The following is a 17,865-nucleotide window of genomic DNA, read 5'->3' as shown; positions in this document are numbered from 1 at the left end:
GCCCCTTGTAAAAAATGGATTTCTCGAGGACAAGTTGTGTACTACTTTTTGTCCAATGAAATGCTCTCTAGAATGAAGGCCTCAGTATACTTCAAGCAGAGTTGAAAATTTAAAGAACGAACTGGTGTGGCATAATTTCAAACAAAATCTGGCCAAAAGTGTTTTTGTAGTCAGCGCAAACTTTTTGGAAGACTTTAATATTGTATACATTTTTTGACACTGAAATCTTTTTAGGTTCATTTGTTAACTCAGTTCGACAAGGCCAGACACAAGAAAAACAGAAGGCTATACCACTGCACAACTTTTTTACGGTAGAACTCCTGTTTACCCCTGAGTGAAGAACGAAGAACAACTTTGCAGAGAACTTTGAGAAATCTCATTGATGCAAGAACCTTTTCGGTAATTTATTTCTGAAATATTAAGCAAAACACAGTGTAATAAAATATGGTATGAAATGAATCATTGAGGTATTTGCTAGTAGCTTAAAGACAAGAGCAAGAAGAACACATTACACAAATTGTTTGTTGCGACCATTTTTATATCTTCTGTGCACAATTTTGTGAGTGAAAATTAATAATCTTTTCAAATTTTTTTTTCTCAATGAAAAACATCATCATCAGTCTGAAATAAAACAATTCACTCTTTGCCCTTTCATAGGCATAAAGAGGAAAAAGTGAGGAAATACATTTGCATCTTTACATCAAGTCCATGTTTCATTCAGTTCTCAATCACAATCATTCCATGTCTTCTCTCTATATATTTATATATTTTTTTTTTTAGTTTGTAGGAAATCAGTCTCTGGTCATTGGAAACAGAAGTCCCAGGCCATAAGAATCGGAAACAGAAGAAAAGGTCCTTTAATTCCTTCTATACGTTTGTCCATTCATTCTTGCACTTTTTTTGTCTTCACCCTCCAGCGGTCTTCCTCCCTTCATCCAAAGGGAAATCGAGGAGGAATACAATCACAGTCTGAGGAAAGAAAACAACAAAATTCCAGCGACACACCTTTGATTCCCCCTTTAGTCTCTGAGGAACACGGGCAGAGGGGCGGCAATATGAGCGCGTGCTTTTGAACGTTTCTGCTGTCGTGTCGCGGAGGGCACACAGTAGTCGATAAGTGGCTGACGATGACGGCAATGATGGTTGTCATGGCGACTGCGTGGGTGGGCTGCTCTGGGCGGAGCTTGGAGAAAGGGAGGGGCTACAACTGCCTGGAGGGGCGCCGGCGGCCCGTGAACTGACCCCGCCTGAGGAACTCTCCAAACCCTCAGAGTTCTCCAACATCTCCTGAATGAGAGGAGGCATGGAGCCAGGAATCTCCATCTTCAGGGTGATCACACGCTCTGCCCCTGAGAGAGATGAAAAATGGATTTAGTTTTCAAGTAGTCACACATGTGTTTTTCTTATAGTCTAGGAAAACAAAAGAGTAGGATTATGCCAGTGAATTTGACTCACCCTTGGCACTGATGCTCCTCAGGTCGGTAATCTTCATCAGCATCTTGGGAAACATGTGAGGTTTGTGCGGCCTCCTGTTCCTCACGTAGATCTTCAGTGCTTCCAGAAGCGGTTCCTGCAGAACATCCACCTTATCGGCTTCTTCCAGGTCCTGCCGATCTGCACAAACCATTCATATTCAGCTCACAGGATGTGGTATGAGAGCTTATATCACAAATTCAGCAAATATTGGAGATGGTGAATCTCATGAAACCTGTGAAAAATGTTCAGGGCTGCGTTTCCCAAAAGCATCGAAATCCGAAGTAGATCATAGAACAATTGATACCAATGGTTTCTAAGATCAACTTAGCTCACGAGGCTTTTAGGAAACGCAGCCCAGGTCACTTTCATCCCAGTATCAAAAGAAAAAAAAGAAAAAAAAGAAAAAAACGTGCCTAATGCCGTTTGATTTTTTGCATTGTGACATTACCTATTCTGCACTCAATAGCATTTTCTCCAACAAACATGAATGAAAAAAAAAAAAAAATATAACAACAACAAAAAAAAAACTAGAAAATATTAATATTACAGAATACATTATGATACCTATATGCTGTTATATTCTTGAAATAGCAAAATATCTATAAAATCTTTTTAGTATGTATTTTACAGCTTTTGATCTTTTTAAGAGAAAAACATTTTTACTGTAAAAATATTTATTGTATACTACTGTTATATATTATTTAAAGTATTTATATACTCTTTATAAAAGTTTTTTTTTTTATGTAAAACACCATTTTGTTAACACTTTACTTAAAGCCTTTATGCGTAATGCATTATAAATGTATTCATAATGTATTTTTCATAAACAATTGTAACCAAAGTTAAAATGCATTACATTTGCAGATTCATTGTTACATCTGAAATTGGTTGTTTGCCATGTGTTTTGATGCATTATACTTTCTAAAGTTGTGTTCAATGAATAGATTAGTATTATAATGTATAATAACTGTGGTTACAAATATACACAAGACCATGCAATGCCGTATAAGGTGCATTACAAGGCATAATTAATGCATTAAAAATACTTTTATAATGCCTTATATATAAAGTTTCTAGTTAAATATGACCTGGACATGTTTACATGAGATTCACGCTTTTAAACAACCTCATTTCTTTTTTCATACACAGTATTTGCGAGTGCAATACCACCATCACACACTGTGTGGCACTAGAGGTCCATGTATCAAAAGACATGAGACACTTTGTATGTTTGGAATAGCCAATGACAAAATAAATAAATAAATAAATATATATATAATATGTACACAATTATATGTAAATATAACAGTCTATTTAACAGGTGTAAAACTGTAAGTCAGAATACAGTGTGTGTACCTCCACACAGCAGGCATATAGCACTGAGCAGTCCCGTCTCTGCGTCATCCATCTCTAGCGGTATTAGCTGACTGGCGAAGGCGAACACCAGGTCTGTTAGCGGACCGAAGCCAGCGTTGTGCATCTGCGTTCGGTTCAGCGTTAACCCGTCAGAGAAAGTCATGGTGTCTTGCTCAGGCGTGTAGCGGGTACAGATCCTCAAAATCTAAAAGCAGTGAAACAGAGAGGAGGCGTGTTGGACTTAACTCTGCATATTAAACTGGGATGATGGAAATTCTACAGTGGTGGATAGTGGAGAAAATGCATGGATCAACCTTTGTGAAAAAGTAGTGCACTTTTACATACTTTTAAAAAGAGTACTTATAGTGGAAATAAATCAGATACTTTAAACGAATGGGGGGTGGTGGCGCAATGGATAAGACACATGCCTTTGGTGTGAGAGACCCGGGTTCGAATCCACTGTGAGACACCAATGTGTCCCTGAGCAAGACACTTAACCCCTAGTTGCTCCAGAGGCGTGCGACCTCTGACATATATAGCAATTGTAAGTCGCTTTGGATAAAAGCGTCAGCTAAATGAATAAATGTAAATGTAATGTACTTATTTGTGAACTGAATGTAATGTTTTCAGACATTAATTGCATGTTATTTACAATAAGGCACTACCAGAACAATAAAGTATTATAGTTTAAATGTATATTAAATGCATAGTTGAACTTTAGAGTTCTTTTTTGACCCACCTCAGTAGGAGTTAACTATATATTTATATGTAATTTCATATATATTTCTATTGTCTTTGAAGGTTAAAGTTCACTGCTGAATGTACTGAAAAGTATATATTTGTATTACACATTTGTAATGATGAAGTTGAATACATTTAAATATATATTAACTTTAAATATAATATAAAAGAACACACTACAGTTGAAATTATAATCAAGTACTTTATAACTTTATATCAATACACTTTATTTAGTATGTTTGCCAACACATCAAAATAAGTGTACTTTTTTTAAAGCATGACACGAGATTATTAAAACAATAATATGATCTTTAAAGTAAAACTTTTGATAGATTAAGTGTTATTTAAGCAGTCACATAAGCATACTCTTTTAAGTACATTTAAGTGCCTTTTATTTTGATAATATTATATTATCTGTAAGCAGTGTTTGATAAGTTACTCAAAAAAAGTCATTAATTCCATCTTCAACAGTGTAATTAGATTACTCTAAAGAGTATTGCATTACTTACTGATTACTTCCCAAATCCCATATCAACCTCAACCAGTTGAACAATACAAGAATAGATATAAAACTGCAAATAAATAATATAAAAATGCCTTAATTATTCTTATTCTTAAAATGTATGTTTTTAATGTTAAATCCACAATTGTTTTATATAGATTTGTTCTATAGTCTATACAATTACATCAGAAGTAACTGTAATTAAATAACATAAATTAAGATAATCCCTTACTTTATTTTTTCAAGGGAAAATAACTAAATTGCTGTGAATAATTATTTACTAATGCATTACACGCCACCCTGTCAGCAAGTACAGTATTTTAAAGATTTGAACATTTAAAAATATTAAAATTTACATACGTAAAAGTACACTACAAGTGTGCATTCAATTCAATAAAGCACACTTCTTTTTCACAAGAGAATGCTTGTGGGCTTTGAACCTACAACCTTCAATGACTCCAATGTGACCCTCAGTCTATATTCAGGCTTCAGCGGTGTCATGTAACCCACAGTAACATCCGCACCACTGCAGGCTTTGTGAATTTTGGACTCGTTCTCACCAGTATGTCGAGGCAAGCAGCCTTCAGCAGTGTGATCTGGTCTGCGATGGTGAGGGTGGTGAATCCCGGCAGCTGTTTGGCGAACTCCACCGTCTTTATGATGCACTTTGTGGAGAGCTCGCTGAACTTATCCCACAGATCCACGTCCAGTGCCACACGCCGCTCCGAGCTGTTACTCTATACACAGACAAGGACAAAATTCAGGTAGACTAGAATGCTATGGTAAATGTTTAATAGCAGCATCAATAATGGCTGAAAGTCTGGCACGTGAAATCTGGCCATCAGCTTTGGTGGGGTCTGCTTGTAAACACAGGAGCAGAATCAGCACAGAGTTCTGGGAGTTATTGACAAACTGAGACACATATCTGTAGTTACAGCATTGATTCATCAGTCAGTGTCTGCTCATTAGTCAAAAAACCAACACAAAGTCAAAACAATGAGGTCAAATCCTCACAGATGAAGATTTTATCGGGTGTGAAGTAACAGCCACAGTACATGTAATCCAATGATTTTACTAGGGTTATATTTATCATGCGTTTATTGATATCCAATGCATTTCTTAGGATATTGCTTATTTATATTAATCAAAAGAACCATCATTTCAACTAGAGCTGCAAGATTGATCATTAAAAGATGTCAATTTCAATGCAATCTTATTCCTAAACAACAATGATTCGCCTGTGTCTAATAAACCTTTGATAAGAAGCTACAACCACAGCGAACATTCAAATCTGTGTTGGCACTGCCACTGACCCAGACATGTATAGGTATGAAACGGCTTCACAGCCACACGGTATCATTATTTCTGTTACAATAATTCAAATGATCACAGACGTACTGGGATACAAGTTTATAGTTCGTGTATAAACACCGATGTCTACGGCAGCGATCAAAATTGTGTAAATCAACTAATGAAAGTAACTTGAAGCTTCAAATAAAGATTGTATCCATTACATCGTTACACCAGTAGGTGGCAATAAGTTAAGAAAATGTATTCTCAATTTCTCCAGAATCGTGCAGCTCTAATTTCAACTAAAGAACGTTGTTTTGTTTTGGTTGAAAATGTACAATGTAAAAAGTTAAATACAGTAAAAATCTAGTTTAAAATGGTAAATGAAGTCGGCGCCAATAGTTACATATACATATAACTTCAGGCGACCTTTCCCAATCCCGTCTCCCACCTCCTTACTGTCCACTCTATACTATCCTATCATAATAAAGGCAAATATATATATGTATTAGGGCTGGGGGAATTAACGCGTTAATCTTTGCGATTAATTTGAGATGTTTAACGCGTAAAAAAAAAAAAACGCAATTAACGCAGCACTTTTTTTTGCCTCGTTTTAATGATTTCCTGTTGCGGCTGCTATTGAAAACATGATTGAAAAGGCAGAACATATGCCGTCTCGCACCTCCGTGTTCGGCGATCATGTTTCATTCTCGTGCAGCTTTCCGCTCCGTGTGTGCGCCGCGATCTCCGTTCTGTGTGTGTGTGTGTGTCGACGCGCTGCGCTCTCTGCTCAATGTTTTGCTCCGTGTTTGCGCTGCGTGTTCTGATGTGTCGTTAACGGCCCAAACGCTCCAATCATGTACCGATCACGCACAGTCCGCTCATATAACGTGAAATTTCTCTGTAGTAGACTTCTGTTTGCTGAGCTGGTATAGCCATGCTGGGCAACAATGGTAAAATTATCTGCTCTGATCACATGCTCTGGTAATAATAGCTTTGTAGGACTATATTTTATTTTGATAATTAGTAAAAAAAAAAAAAAAATTAAATTGTTAAATTGATTGATTGATTATTGAAAAAGAATAATATATTGATATATTGATGTTTAATATTATTTTAATAGGGCTATTTTTTTCCTGTGTTGTTTAATTTAATTAGGTGATTATAAGTTTAAATATTGATGATTACAAGCTTGGGGAAAATGCAATTAATTGCAATTAATTACAGCAAATTGTACAATTGATTAGTTTTTTTTTTAATCGATTGATTATGTAAATGAATATAAAATGTGATTTTCAGTGAAATTTTTTTGAGTGATGATGTGGGAATATATCACATTAAAGAAATTAAATGGGCTGCAAAATCATCACAAATCCTGTTGAACATTCAGTGTATCAGGCCGGCCTCACACACTCTTACCGTGGTGTACTTGCCGAGTTGACACAGCGAGGGGAAGGTCTCTTTGTGGGCTTTCCTGACTCTGTCAATCATCTGCTCTGTGTCTGGGCTCAGCGTGTAGCTCTCTGTGCATTCTTGCTTTTTATCTTCTTTCTTCTTCTTATTCCTGTCGTTCCTTACCGCTGCACAGACAGAAAGACAACAAAGATCAGTGCTGACTGTACAGATTCCTGAATGGCTTGGCCAAGTGAAAATCCACCAAGCTGTTCTATTTAATTTTCTGTTTAACTTTTTAAAAGGTATTATTATTATTTATTGAACATTGATATCTTTTACAATATTAAAAACATTCAATCCAATTTGAACAAATTCCATCATCAAGTTTGCTATCACAGTGAGATATGTGGCCATGTCATTTCAGTATGTAATGAAGTGGGCAGAAGAGAAAATATCTCAAGAAGACAGATAGGAAAGAATGAGGGATGAAAGGGCCAAGAAAAGGAGAGAAAACTTGCATGAGTAGCAGTGAAAAGGCCGTTTGAGATGCAGTGAGCAGCAGTAATGGAGTGAGATGAGATAGACAGATAGAGGAAACGTGTTAGAGCCAACACATCACATCTGTGAAGACAAACCATGAGGGGAGGAAAGGCGAGAAAAAAAAGTGTTAAGGAGAAAAAATAGGCCAAAGAATCAGAAATGCCATTACACCCCCTCCAACAGTACCATCTCAAACACTTTCTCTCACTCTCTCTCTCTCTCTCTCTCTCTCTATCTGCAGGGTGTGTGTTTGTAGTTTGATGAATAGAGCAGGTGGATGAAGTCGTACATAATGCTGATAGATCACCACAGGTTTCATTAGACCCAGAGCTAATCTAATCTCATTATATGACACACACACACACACACACACACTGTAATGCCATGGCATTATTTTCCTCCCAATCTCTGCTAGCGCTCAGACCCTCGCTGCATCCCTCTCTCAGGCCTCTGGAGATGCGGAATTAATTCCTAAATAAAAGTGGGCTATCTTAACGTGCCTACATTAGCCCCAATGACAGATTGGCACAGCGATCATAAGCCGCAAAACACAATTTAATGAAGTCATTAAAGAACTATTAGCCTGGCTGCGCCATCACTCACACACAAGCATTACTGAGAGACCTGCAGAGAGAAAGAAAGAGAGAGAGAGATCGGGAAACAGGTCTTTCTCCAGCAGTATGATGAGTATTTTGTGTGTGTCTGGAAAGGTGATTTTTACACACCGGAATATCTGACGATATGGCCAGAAATATGCTGACGAACAGAAACATGGCCAGAAATGTGATCTAAGCGAGTACGCAAACGCCAGCTGCACAGGTCTGTTATATATACTTAGCATACATTCTTGCGTCGCTCTGGCGGTAACAAACCCATGGGGCCAATAGAGATGTATGGCTGGTAAAACTGATGTAAGTAACGTGAGCTGCATTATGAACTGTGCTTTGACACATTTCAGACTAAAACAATGTATGAAATTGAACTTGAGTGGTTACGTTCAAGCACTTGGATAGTCTTTAAGGCCTGTGTATTGTGATAAAATCGCCGCTGGAAAAAATACACGCAAAAACATGGCTGATAGGGGTGGAAATATCAGTTCCGAGAACTAACTAATTAGGATTCTTTGCTAAATGATACACTGTAAAAAAACATCGTGATTTTAACGGTAAAAGACCGTAAAAATGCTACAGTGAAAAACTGTTAAATGGTTAACAGAAGGTTTCAGTTCTATATAAGGTGAATAACTGTGATAGATCTAAACGTACATTTAATGTAATTTTACAGTAAAATACCATTAAATTGAAATTAAGTGAAAAAGAACAAGTCATTGTAATTTACAGTGGAAAAATGTAAATTCCCTGCGTGACACTTCACATTTGATGTATTTTTGTTGAAATAACTATGTTTCTTCATAGTTTTTCTTATTTTTTTCTAATCAGTTATGTACATTGGGGTTTTATGTTACATTTAATGTTGTTAAATTAATGTTTATTGCATTTTTTTAAATTTCATGTGTTACCATGATGGTGTTTAATGTTTGTGTGAATGAAACTATGCAGCTTGTATATATTACTATTAACTTTCTTCTGGAAAAGCTGCTTGTGATGAGCTTTCATTCATCATGTGACTCTCATCACCACTGTGATTGGTGGTTGTCAGTGTATTACAATGTTACAAAACAGATATTAGTACTTCAATAGGTCGGTAAATTAACATTTTATCAGATAATGAAATACGTTTTTTGTTTTTTTTTAAACTGTAAATTTAAATTAAGTCTGTAAAACCTAAAATGTTGCTACCGTATTTTTTTAATGGTCGATTTCTGGTATTGTAGTTTTGTTCTTTTTACCATAAATTTAACGGATTTGTTTCTACAGTGTACAATTCGACATGGAATCATGATTCAAATCAAAATGTTTGGTACGATTCATTATCATTTTCAAAATATGCTGATGTATGATTTCAGCAATGCAGAAAATGTGGATAAAGATATGGACTAGTGTCTGTGAATATTATACCGCAAAAAGAGCGATTTTAGAATACAAAGTCTGGTTGTTCTGCGTGTCTGTGTGAATGAGCGGCACAGTTTCATCTACTGCACATTCTAAAGCATGGTTGACGATTAAGTATTCCTACTTAAAGCATTAAAACATAATTTTAGTGAAAAATTAAATGAATGAAAATGCATTGGCCTGGTACACAAAGCAGAGGAAATAAAGGAAGCAGAGATGTAGCAACATAATTATTTTCAAATAGCAGTTTAACCTAAATCCAATCCTATTCAGATTTTTGTATTCCAATTAGAGCTGAAACGTCTCGTTGTCATAACTGATGATTATGATGACGTATGATCATTTGCACTAGAGAACTACGCCACATCAAATATTATAAGAGCCACACTGAACCATATAAATCGCAATAAATGCTAATCATAAGGGGTTTTCTTCTGATATTCATTGTTGCTGGTGACACTTTATAATAAGTATAGTGTAATAAAGTATTTACAAACAATTTGAAAATAGTTAATTAATAGTTAATAAACTGTAGGTAATACATTAATAGACTATATACACATTGTGGGTTCTTCATTCATTGTCACTGTAATTAACAAAGTGTTATTGTTTAATTAGCTCATATGTAAAGAGTTAGATAATGCTTTGTTAAAAACATATTAACTGTAAATAGATATAAATTAGGTTACGGAAAATGAGCAAATGACATTAAGTGCTTAAAACTAACCGTTATTAGACATTAATTATTAATTAATTATTATAAAGTGTTAAAATGTTTATGGCTCCACATTTTCAAGACAAACATTTGTCTTGGTGTGAACAGGCCTTAACGCCCTCATATGTCTGTTTCAGGGTGTGTGTGTGAGTGTGTTGCATGAGGTTCTTGACAGGAATAATTTGAGAGGAGAAAATTAAAGCGCTGGCAGATCGTCCATCACAAAGATGAAATTCAATGAAAGGATAAAAATGTCAATGTTTCCTCCCTCCGCTCCCGCTCTCTCTACTCCTCCTTTTTTCACAATCTCTACTCCTCCTCAGCAGCAGCAGCAAATGAGTTGTGAGTCTAATGCATTTGGAGCAGAGCGAACCCAGCATGCTGTGCTGAAAATCAATGCATGTGTGAGTGTGTGTGTGTGTGTGTGTTTTATTACAGATGTTTTGTGCGTTCAAATGTATGCAGGAAGTGAAGTGTGAAAGTGCCGCTGTGCATCATTTTCTAAATGTACTGTGAGTCAAGAGGTGTGAATTCATAAGAACCCACTTTAATGAAACAAGTGTGGGTTGTCATTGTGACTGATTTAATGGGTCATCTGCACCCTCGCCATGATGCTTGCCAGAGGCCCATGTGCTGGATCTGTCAGACTGGCCAATGACTTTAACCTCAACATGCACATGATCTCTGAAAGAAGAACAAATATCGGTCACTAACTCCTGAAGTGCATGAAGTCTGTTTTAGGATCATTAAGATGTTTCGCATGACTGTAATGTCTCATTACTGAAAAAAAATTGCCGCAATGTCTATTTGTGTACTATTGTTTTTTTTTTTTCTCAATATATAATAGTATCAACAGTGATCGCATTCACTCGGAATATTAAAAACTTGTGTATCCAGTAAAATAATGTATTAAATCTAATTGTTAAATCAGGTTGAATAGACACTAGACAAGAGAAGGGTGTGAATGAATGACTGGTAGAGATCACTTGGGAATATTAAATATTAGCCTCTCTTTTGCTCAAATGGGCCTCAAATCAGAAATATAAAAACAAAAATAGTGTCCTTTTAAAACACTAGTATTTATAGCCGGTGTCTTGGCGCTCCGTATGGTCAGTACACCCCTGTTTTTTTATTAGCCAATGTTGCCTTTCCATTTTCTTTATTTCTTTGCAGAAAAATTATGGAAATGCAAAGTTTTCTTGATTTTGTGTTATATTCTGTGATTGCAGAATCACGAAATCCTGGAGGGACTGATAGAAATGTAATGAGAATTTTGGGCAAAACTGTAAAAAAAAAAAAAAAAAGTCACAAATTTATGTAATATATCATTTCAAGTGATGTCAAATTATTAAAATCTTGAATTGAATGAATTAAATATTTAAAGCACAGTCAAATTGACTAAATGCAATATATATATACACACATACATTATATTAACTAAATTAAATTAAATTAAATTAAATTAAATTAAATTAAATTAAATTAAATTAAATTAAATTAAATTAAATTAAATTAAATTAAATTATTTATTTATTTTGCTTTTGGGGAAAAAAATGAGAGCCAGATATGTCACCTGGATATACACACACCCAATGATCAGACCTGACATGGTATTGGATCGTTCCTCTCCCTCCATAAAAACACACCATTTGTGTCTCTTTCTGCAGTGGAGACTCACACCCACTTGATGGTGAGAGTGTGTTGGATCTGTCCGGATGATTTCTGAACAAACACACTGACACATTCACAACTTTTGCTGCAGACCTGTGAGAAAGTGTGTATTTTCACACCTCTCCCAATTAACTTCTCAATTCTGACAGCGCCTAGCAGAGACGTGTGCTCGTATAGCCAGAGGGAGGCATGATTATGATTATGTGTGTGTGTATTTTGGCAAGAGTACTTCAGCTGTGGAGGGAGCATTTGTGATGCATCACTCACATTCTTTGGACATCCCCACTTCCAGGCACTTCTGCAGCCGGCAGTATTGACAGCGGTTGCGGGTGACTTTGTTGATGATGCAGTTCTTCTCTCTGTGGCACGTGTAGACCATGTTCTTCTGAATACTTCGCCTGAAGAAACCCTAAAGACAAACAACACAATGAGGACAGTGACAGACTTCAAGAGATGCAAGAAAACTCCAGTCATGTGTCTAAACAAACAGATTTTTACTTCCACATGGTGCTTCCTAATACAAAACCCAGAGACAATTAAGTAAGGTGTTGTCAGTGTGTGCTAGGACATTGAATGTGGTTGCTAAAGTGTTCTGAGTGGTGATTGATTGGCTTTTAGGATGTTGCTTAATGACCAAAATCAAAAAGTCCAAAAAGCCAACCCTTTGTCACTAAACTCCTTCAGTTGATTGGATTCTACAGAATCAATTCGACAGAAATGAAGATATTTTAATGAATTATGAGAGATTTCTGTAGCTCTGTTGAAAGTCCATTCCAACAAAACTTTTAAGTGTCAAAAAGTTCATTAAGAGATTGTACAAGTAATCCATATACTTCAAGCGGTCTAGTCTCCTGAAAAAAACACAATCGCTTTATATTCAAAGGCTTTTATTCACATCTAAACATTGATCAACACAACAAACACAGTAAACGGAAGCTCAAACGTGCTTGCTTTGACATCCATTCAGAGTCTACTTCAGTTTTGACTCTTAGGTTAAGCCACAACCGAACGCATAGGCCTGCAAGTAGACTACATTTGATGGTGTGCGGGAACAAAGGTGCTCTTTCATCCTTGTTAAGTGTCTGAACTATTTATATTTTTTTCCTGTCACTTGAAACTTGCAGTGTAGCTATCTAGTATCTTTACCACATAAAAAGTTGAAATTATGAGTAGCTTGACAAAGAAGTATTTAGCCACACATCAAGTTACTAACAAGTTAATGTAGAAGTTGCTACACCAAGTTTCGGTCCTACTTTATTTTAGGAGTCTTTGACTACTGGGTACTTGGGTCAAAAAATGTATTGTTAAGTAAAATATATGTATTGTGTTCATGTTGTATTTCAAAACACTTTTGCTGCTATTGAGGCGGGATACAGGTAAAGTCCCCCTGTGGTGAAAATCAAGCTTTTAATTTTGTTTATATGTCTATGTGGTGTTTTTTAATATGCTTTACGATAAAACCATGTGCAAATGCATATGTCAAAATAATTGCTGAGTATTTTCTCCTTAAAACTGCAGTGAACCAGAGACCGTCTCAAAAACGCAGTTTGAAATCGCTGGTGTTTCTGATGACACAATCTACCTTAAGTTATAACCAATCACGTCAACGTGAGTGGATCTCTGAGCTGAGTGAGTGAGTGGAGGTGGGGCTCATTTGCATATTCATTGAAACATGTACACTAAATGAGGCAAGGGTGTAGAGCTACATTCAAGCTATTTTAAAGATACTTAATATAAAGGAGGACTTTAAAGATACATAATATAAAGTGGGTCCCAAGTTTCTAACAAAAATAAATGGCTAACTTCACTAAAGCTAACGAAGGGAGTTATATATTCTCAATTCTAGAACTGTACAATCATCTTTTAAAAAACATTGCAAATCACAGCGTTTTTCAGGTGAGACGCTTTGCTTGCTATAAAACAGAATATCGGGAGGAGTGTTACTAGTATCTAATTTCACAGATAGTTTGTTTCTGTATTGCATAAAAATGTTGATACAATGTAAAGTATTTGATCTGGCTCTTGTTTTATTTTGTTCCTTTATTATGCTTGTTGTTACTTCTTGTCATCTGTTGACGGTTTTCAAGCAGAGTGTGGCGGTTGGTCAGTGTTGTATTTGTCCCGCCCCTCCTCAACTGTGATTGGATGGCTGGGTAAAAAGTGACAGTGATGAGCGCTGCATTTTACCCAAAGATGAACATTCTTCAACTCTCAGCGACCGGGAAAAAAAGGCTGAGAGCTTAGCGCTCAGCGTGAAATAGAAGCTCAGTGCCTCGTGGCGCTGCTGGCGCTTTAAAAACACGGCACTCCCATTGAAAACACTGGGAAAAATGCTATGGTGGACACATGGCCTAAAAGTGAGATATCAACAACGAACCACATCTTTCAATGTTCTTTAAAGTGAACCATCAGATATACCATCTGATATATTGCTATAATGGATAGGATATGAGAGAAAGACAATATGGAACAGTGCCTTTGATCATTACTCTGATTGCTTTGTTGTATGGATACAGTATGTGTGTGAATTACAATGTGTATAAAAAAAATATTTGTGTATAAAAAAGAAATATTCATTGAACAACTGTACTTTTTTTGGGGGGGGGGGCCTTACCAGAAAATTATTCAGCTGTTTTATTTAGAGAACATGACTAATAAGCTAAATAAGTCCTGGCTACCTCTGGTTGCAGCACATGTTGTGTGGGTGAATGAGAGTTGGCCGAGTCTCTCACCTTGCAGCCCTCACAGGCACTGACGCCATAGTGATACCCTGAAGATTTGTCCTGACACACAAAGCAGGGTTTATAGACACGAGGAGGAGGGGGCGGAGAGGGTGGGCTCGGGACGATCTCCTCTGAACTCGTACTCTGGGTCTCGATTGCTGTGAAAGAGAGAGAGTTTATGGGTCAGTGACTTGATACAGACTGTGACGTTAATACACTTTTTCTATGATAAACATCATGTTCATTTCTGAATTAAAATTTATTTAAATAATTTTTGTCAAGCATAGGATCAATATAATAAAACTTGACTCTATACATTTTCAAAAAACATATAAAACCAGAAACTCAATCTCAAAGCATGCTGAATAAAGCAAACTTTCCTATTTATCTAGGAGGAACCCCTTATCCTGATCCACAGCGCTGCAGTGTGTGATTGGGAACATTACAAGAAAGATCAAAGACACAGACGTCCTGAACCAACTGCGCTTCTGTCAGAGAGACAGATGATGGAACGCATTCGTGCTGATGATAATTAGCCAGCCATAACACATCAAAACAAGAGATAAACACTGTTAAACATTGTTCAAACCACTGATGGGAGGGAGAACAGATTCTAGATGTTTCCTGCGGTGTCAGCAGTTCCAACCACAACCATCTTTTGCATTTTTAGTAGTAGTAATAATAATAATAATAGATATTATTATTATTAATTCATTTGTTTCTAATTGTTATTTTATCTAACAACAATTATGTTTATATTAGAACAACAATACTAAAATAATAATAGTACTAATGATAATGCTAATAATAATATTAATAATAATAAACAATATTCTATTACATTTTCAATTACTTTTTTATTATTAAATAATTATATTATATTAATAATTATATTATTATTATCAATTTCTTAATTATATTTATCTAACATTATTATTATAATTTAGTAATAATAGTTTTATCTCGTTTTTATTTTATCTAACAATTATTATTATTATTTTCATTTTAGATTATTATTATTAATAATTTTAGATTATTATACTATTATTAATAATAGTTGTTTTTTTTATAAAAAATACTTACTTTTGAGTGTATGTTAAGACAGTATGCCATTATTGCAACATACTTTAACATCATAAAGATGTGTCTTTATACCATCATTCATTATGTAAAAAATGGTCTCAAACTCCTCTGTGGAAGGTGTCGTTGGCAATATCAGTCAAAAATGGATGAATGACATTTTTTTATTGAAATCTTGCATAATATTTACCAAAGGCAGTATGCGAATTAGGGTCTGGTCTCTTGCACAATTAGACATGCCTTACACATTTTGTTAATGATATCATAGTGTTCTCAACAGGATACAACGTGAGCATTTCTGTTTATAGAAAAGGTGGAGAGGGTATCTGAGGAGAAAGTATGTGGTTGCTTCTCTGGCTGGTTTGGCTGCAATTTCCTTCCTGTGTGTGTGTGTGTGTGTGTGTGTGTGTGTGTGTGTGTGTGTGTGTGTATCCCAGCTGTAGCAGAGGGCAACTCAACTTGTGAGCTGAAGTTAAATTTAGAACTCTTATTTACACACCACTGCTGTCTGCCCCGCCGGGCACATCACACACACAGAATGACTGCAGACGCATATCTGAAACAGCATCCATACACACAGAAACACCAGCACACACTCTCTGTCAGAGCGCATGTTACCGCCCGTCTCTGTGGGCAGGAAATACTCAGAGAGACGTCCTGGAACAGACTGACGGAATGAAAGGCTGACTCAGCCGCGGACACAGAGAGAATAAAAACGAGAGCAGGAAGAAATTGGAGAGAATGGAGGAGAAAATCAAACAACTGGAGTTCAAACATGTGGCTATGACAGGCAAGATAAGCACATACACACAGAGCCACATCGTTGGGCAAAACATCCGGGATGAACGAAGAGCTAAAGGCACATGGTTTGTTTTGAGTGGACAAATTGAGTGTATTAATGACCAAACTCTTGTGCTTGAATTTGGCATACAATGGAAGATGTGATAGTCTTTTCTTTCCTTTTCTAATGTATATCCAGATGAAACTGCTTCACGAACAACAAAAAATGGTTGAGGTTTGCTGTTTTTTGTGATCTAATGTGATTGACAGGTTGACCCGCCCTTGTGTCAGAGAACTGATGTTGTTGCAATGGCTGATTTTCATTTTTGAACATCTCTGATGAACTTCTGTCCTATTTGCAAATATTGGAGGCAGCCTGTGGGATAAACTCTCGTGGCTGTGACAATGCCCGCGGAGGTTCAGGTTCAGAAGAACTGACAAACCGCTCAGTTGCAAATGTTTTCCACAGCAAAAAGCCCATTATTACACATGAGTTTTTTCTGTTTTTCAGTTAAACTGTGGCTAATGACTAAAAACATAAGACAGCAGATATCAACTTTCCCATGCCGTCACAACCTTCTACTCCAGTTTACAGGTAGTCCCGCCCAAACTCATGCATTGGCCAAGTCAAATGTTGATATGTCGGTAACTCAAGTAAACAGAACGATGTTTTGATAGCATTACAGAGACAGTGTTTTCACTTTTCAGAGTGTCAAACCAATGAATGTCCAGAAAACATATTTTAGAACACGATAATGACTGGCATTCCTTTGTGGGGATGTTGAAAATGTAACGTGTACTTGAATTATGAAGTGAATTCTGAACAATGTGTAAAAATGGGTAACACTTTATTTAGATGGTCACTTTTGAACATTCTGTTGACTATAAGTAACTTTGCAACTATATGTCAACAAACTCTCATTAGAGTATTAGTAGACTGTCTGCTTAATATCTGCTAACTCTTTATTGTGATGCTCCTCCAAAAGATATTCTACTGACTATAAGTAACTTTGCAACTACATGTCAACTTAATCTAACCCTAACAGTCTACCGATGCTCTATGAGAGTTAGTAGAGATGTACGTAAGGTGCAACGTTACTTATAGTCAACAGAATGTGTTAAAGGGACCATCAAAATGAAGTTAAACCAAAAATTGAGATTGAATAGCTAGAATCATTTGCATTCATGTGTTTGTGTATTGTACATTTTGGACCATATAGTTGTCTCTGCTCAATAAACTGGGATAGGAGAAAGTACACTTTTAACACTGAAAACAACACACACAAAGTCAAATTCAGTCTGACACTAATAGCAGCAGCACAATTACATTTTTAGGGGGATCAAACATAAAGTCTTGCTCCCCAAATTCACCAAATTTAGATTGTGAAGCAGGAAACCACTGTTGGATATGAAATGATTTGGCATAAAAATACCCCAGTTTGGTGCCACTGCATAATAGTGTGGACACTACAAAGAGGACACCCACAACATCAGAGAGACAGGCAGAGAAAGATGAATGAGGTGAGACAGGGATAAATTGAACGAGAGAACTGTGTGTGTGTGTGTGTGTGTGTGGTGTAGTGT

General features: G+C 36.2%; 1 protein-coding gene across 3 annotated transcripts in view; it reads right to left on the bottom strand.

Moving 5' to 3' along the window:
• Positions 1-373: 373 nt before the first annotated feature.
• The window catches only part of raraa (retinoic acid receptor, alpha a), a 198,292-nt gene continuing 180,800 nt past the window's right edge, over positions 374-17,865 (bottom strand). For all 3 annotated transcript variants that reach the window (XM_079850712.1, XM_079850711.1, XM_079850713.1), the window contains 7 exons: positions 14,431-14,579; positions 11,966-12,107; positions 6,785-6,945; positions 4,636-4,812; positions 2,833-3,037; positions 1,456-1,614; positions 374-1,349 (listed from right to left, as the gene is read on the bottom strand). In XM_079850712.1, coding sequence (XP_079706838.1) covers positions 1,147-1,349; positions 1,456-1,614; positions 2,833-3,037; positions 4,636-4,812; positions 6,785-6,945; positions 11,966-12,107; positions 14,431-14,579 — 1,196 coding nt within the window. In that variant the 3' untranslated portion in view covers positions 374-1,146. The remainder of the gene's footprint in view (positions 1,350-1,455; positions 1,615-2,832; positions 3,038-4,635; positions 4,813-6,784; positions 6,946-11,965; positions 12,108-14,430; positions 14,580-17,865) is intronic.

This window comes from Squalius cephalus (assembly GCF_949319135.1).
Source record: "Squalius cephalus genome assembly, chromosome: 19".
Classification (NCBI taxonomy): Eukaryota; Metazoa; Chordata; class Actinopteri; order Cypriniformes; family Leuciscidae; genus Squalius; species Squalius cephalus.
The sequence above is the reverse complement of the archived record's forward strand: the minus strand, read 5'-3'. Positions and strand labels throughout refer to the sequence as shown.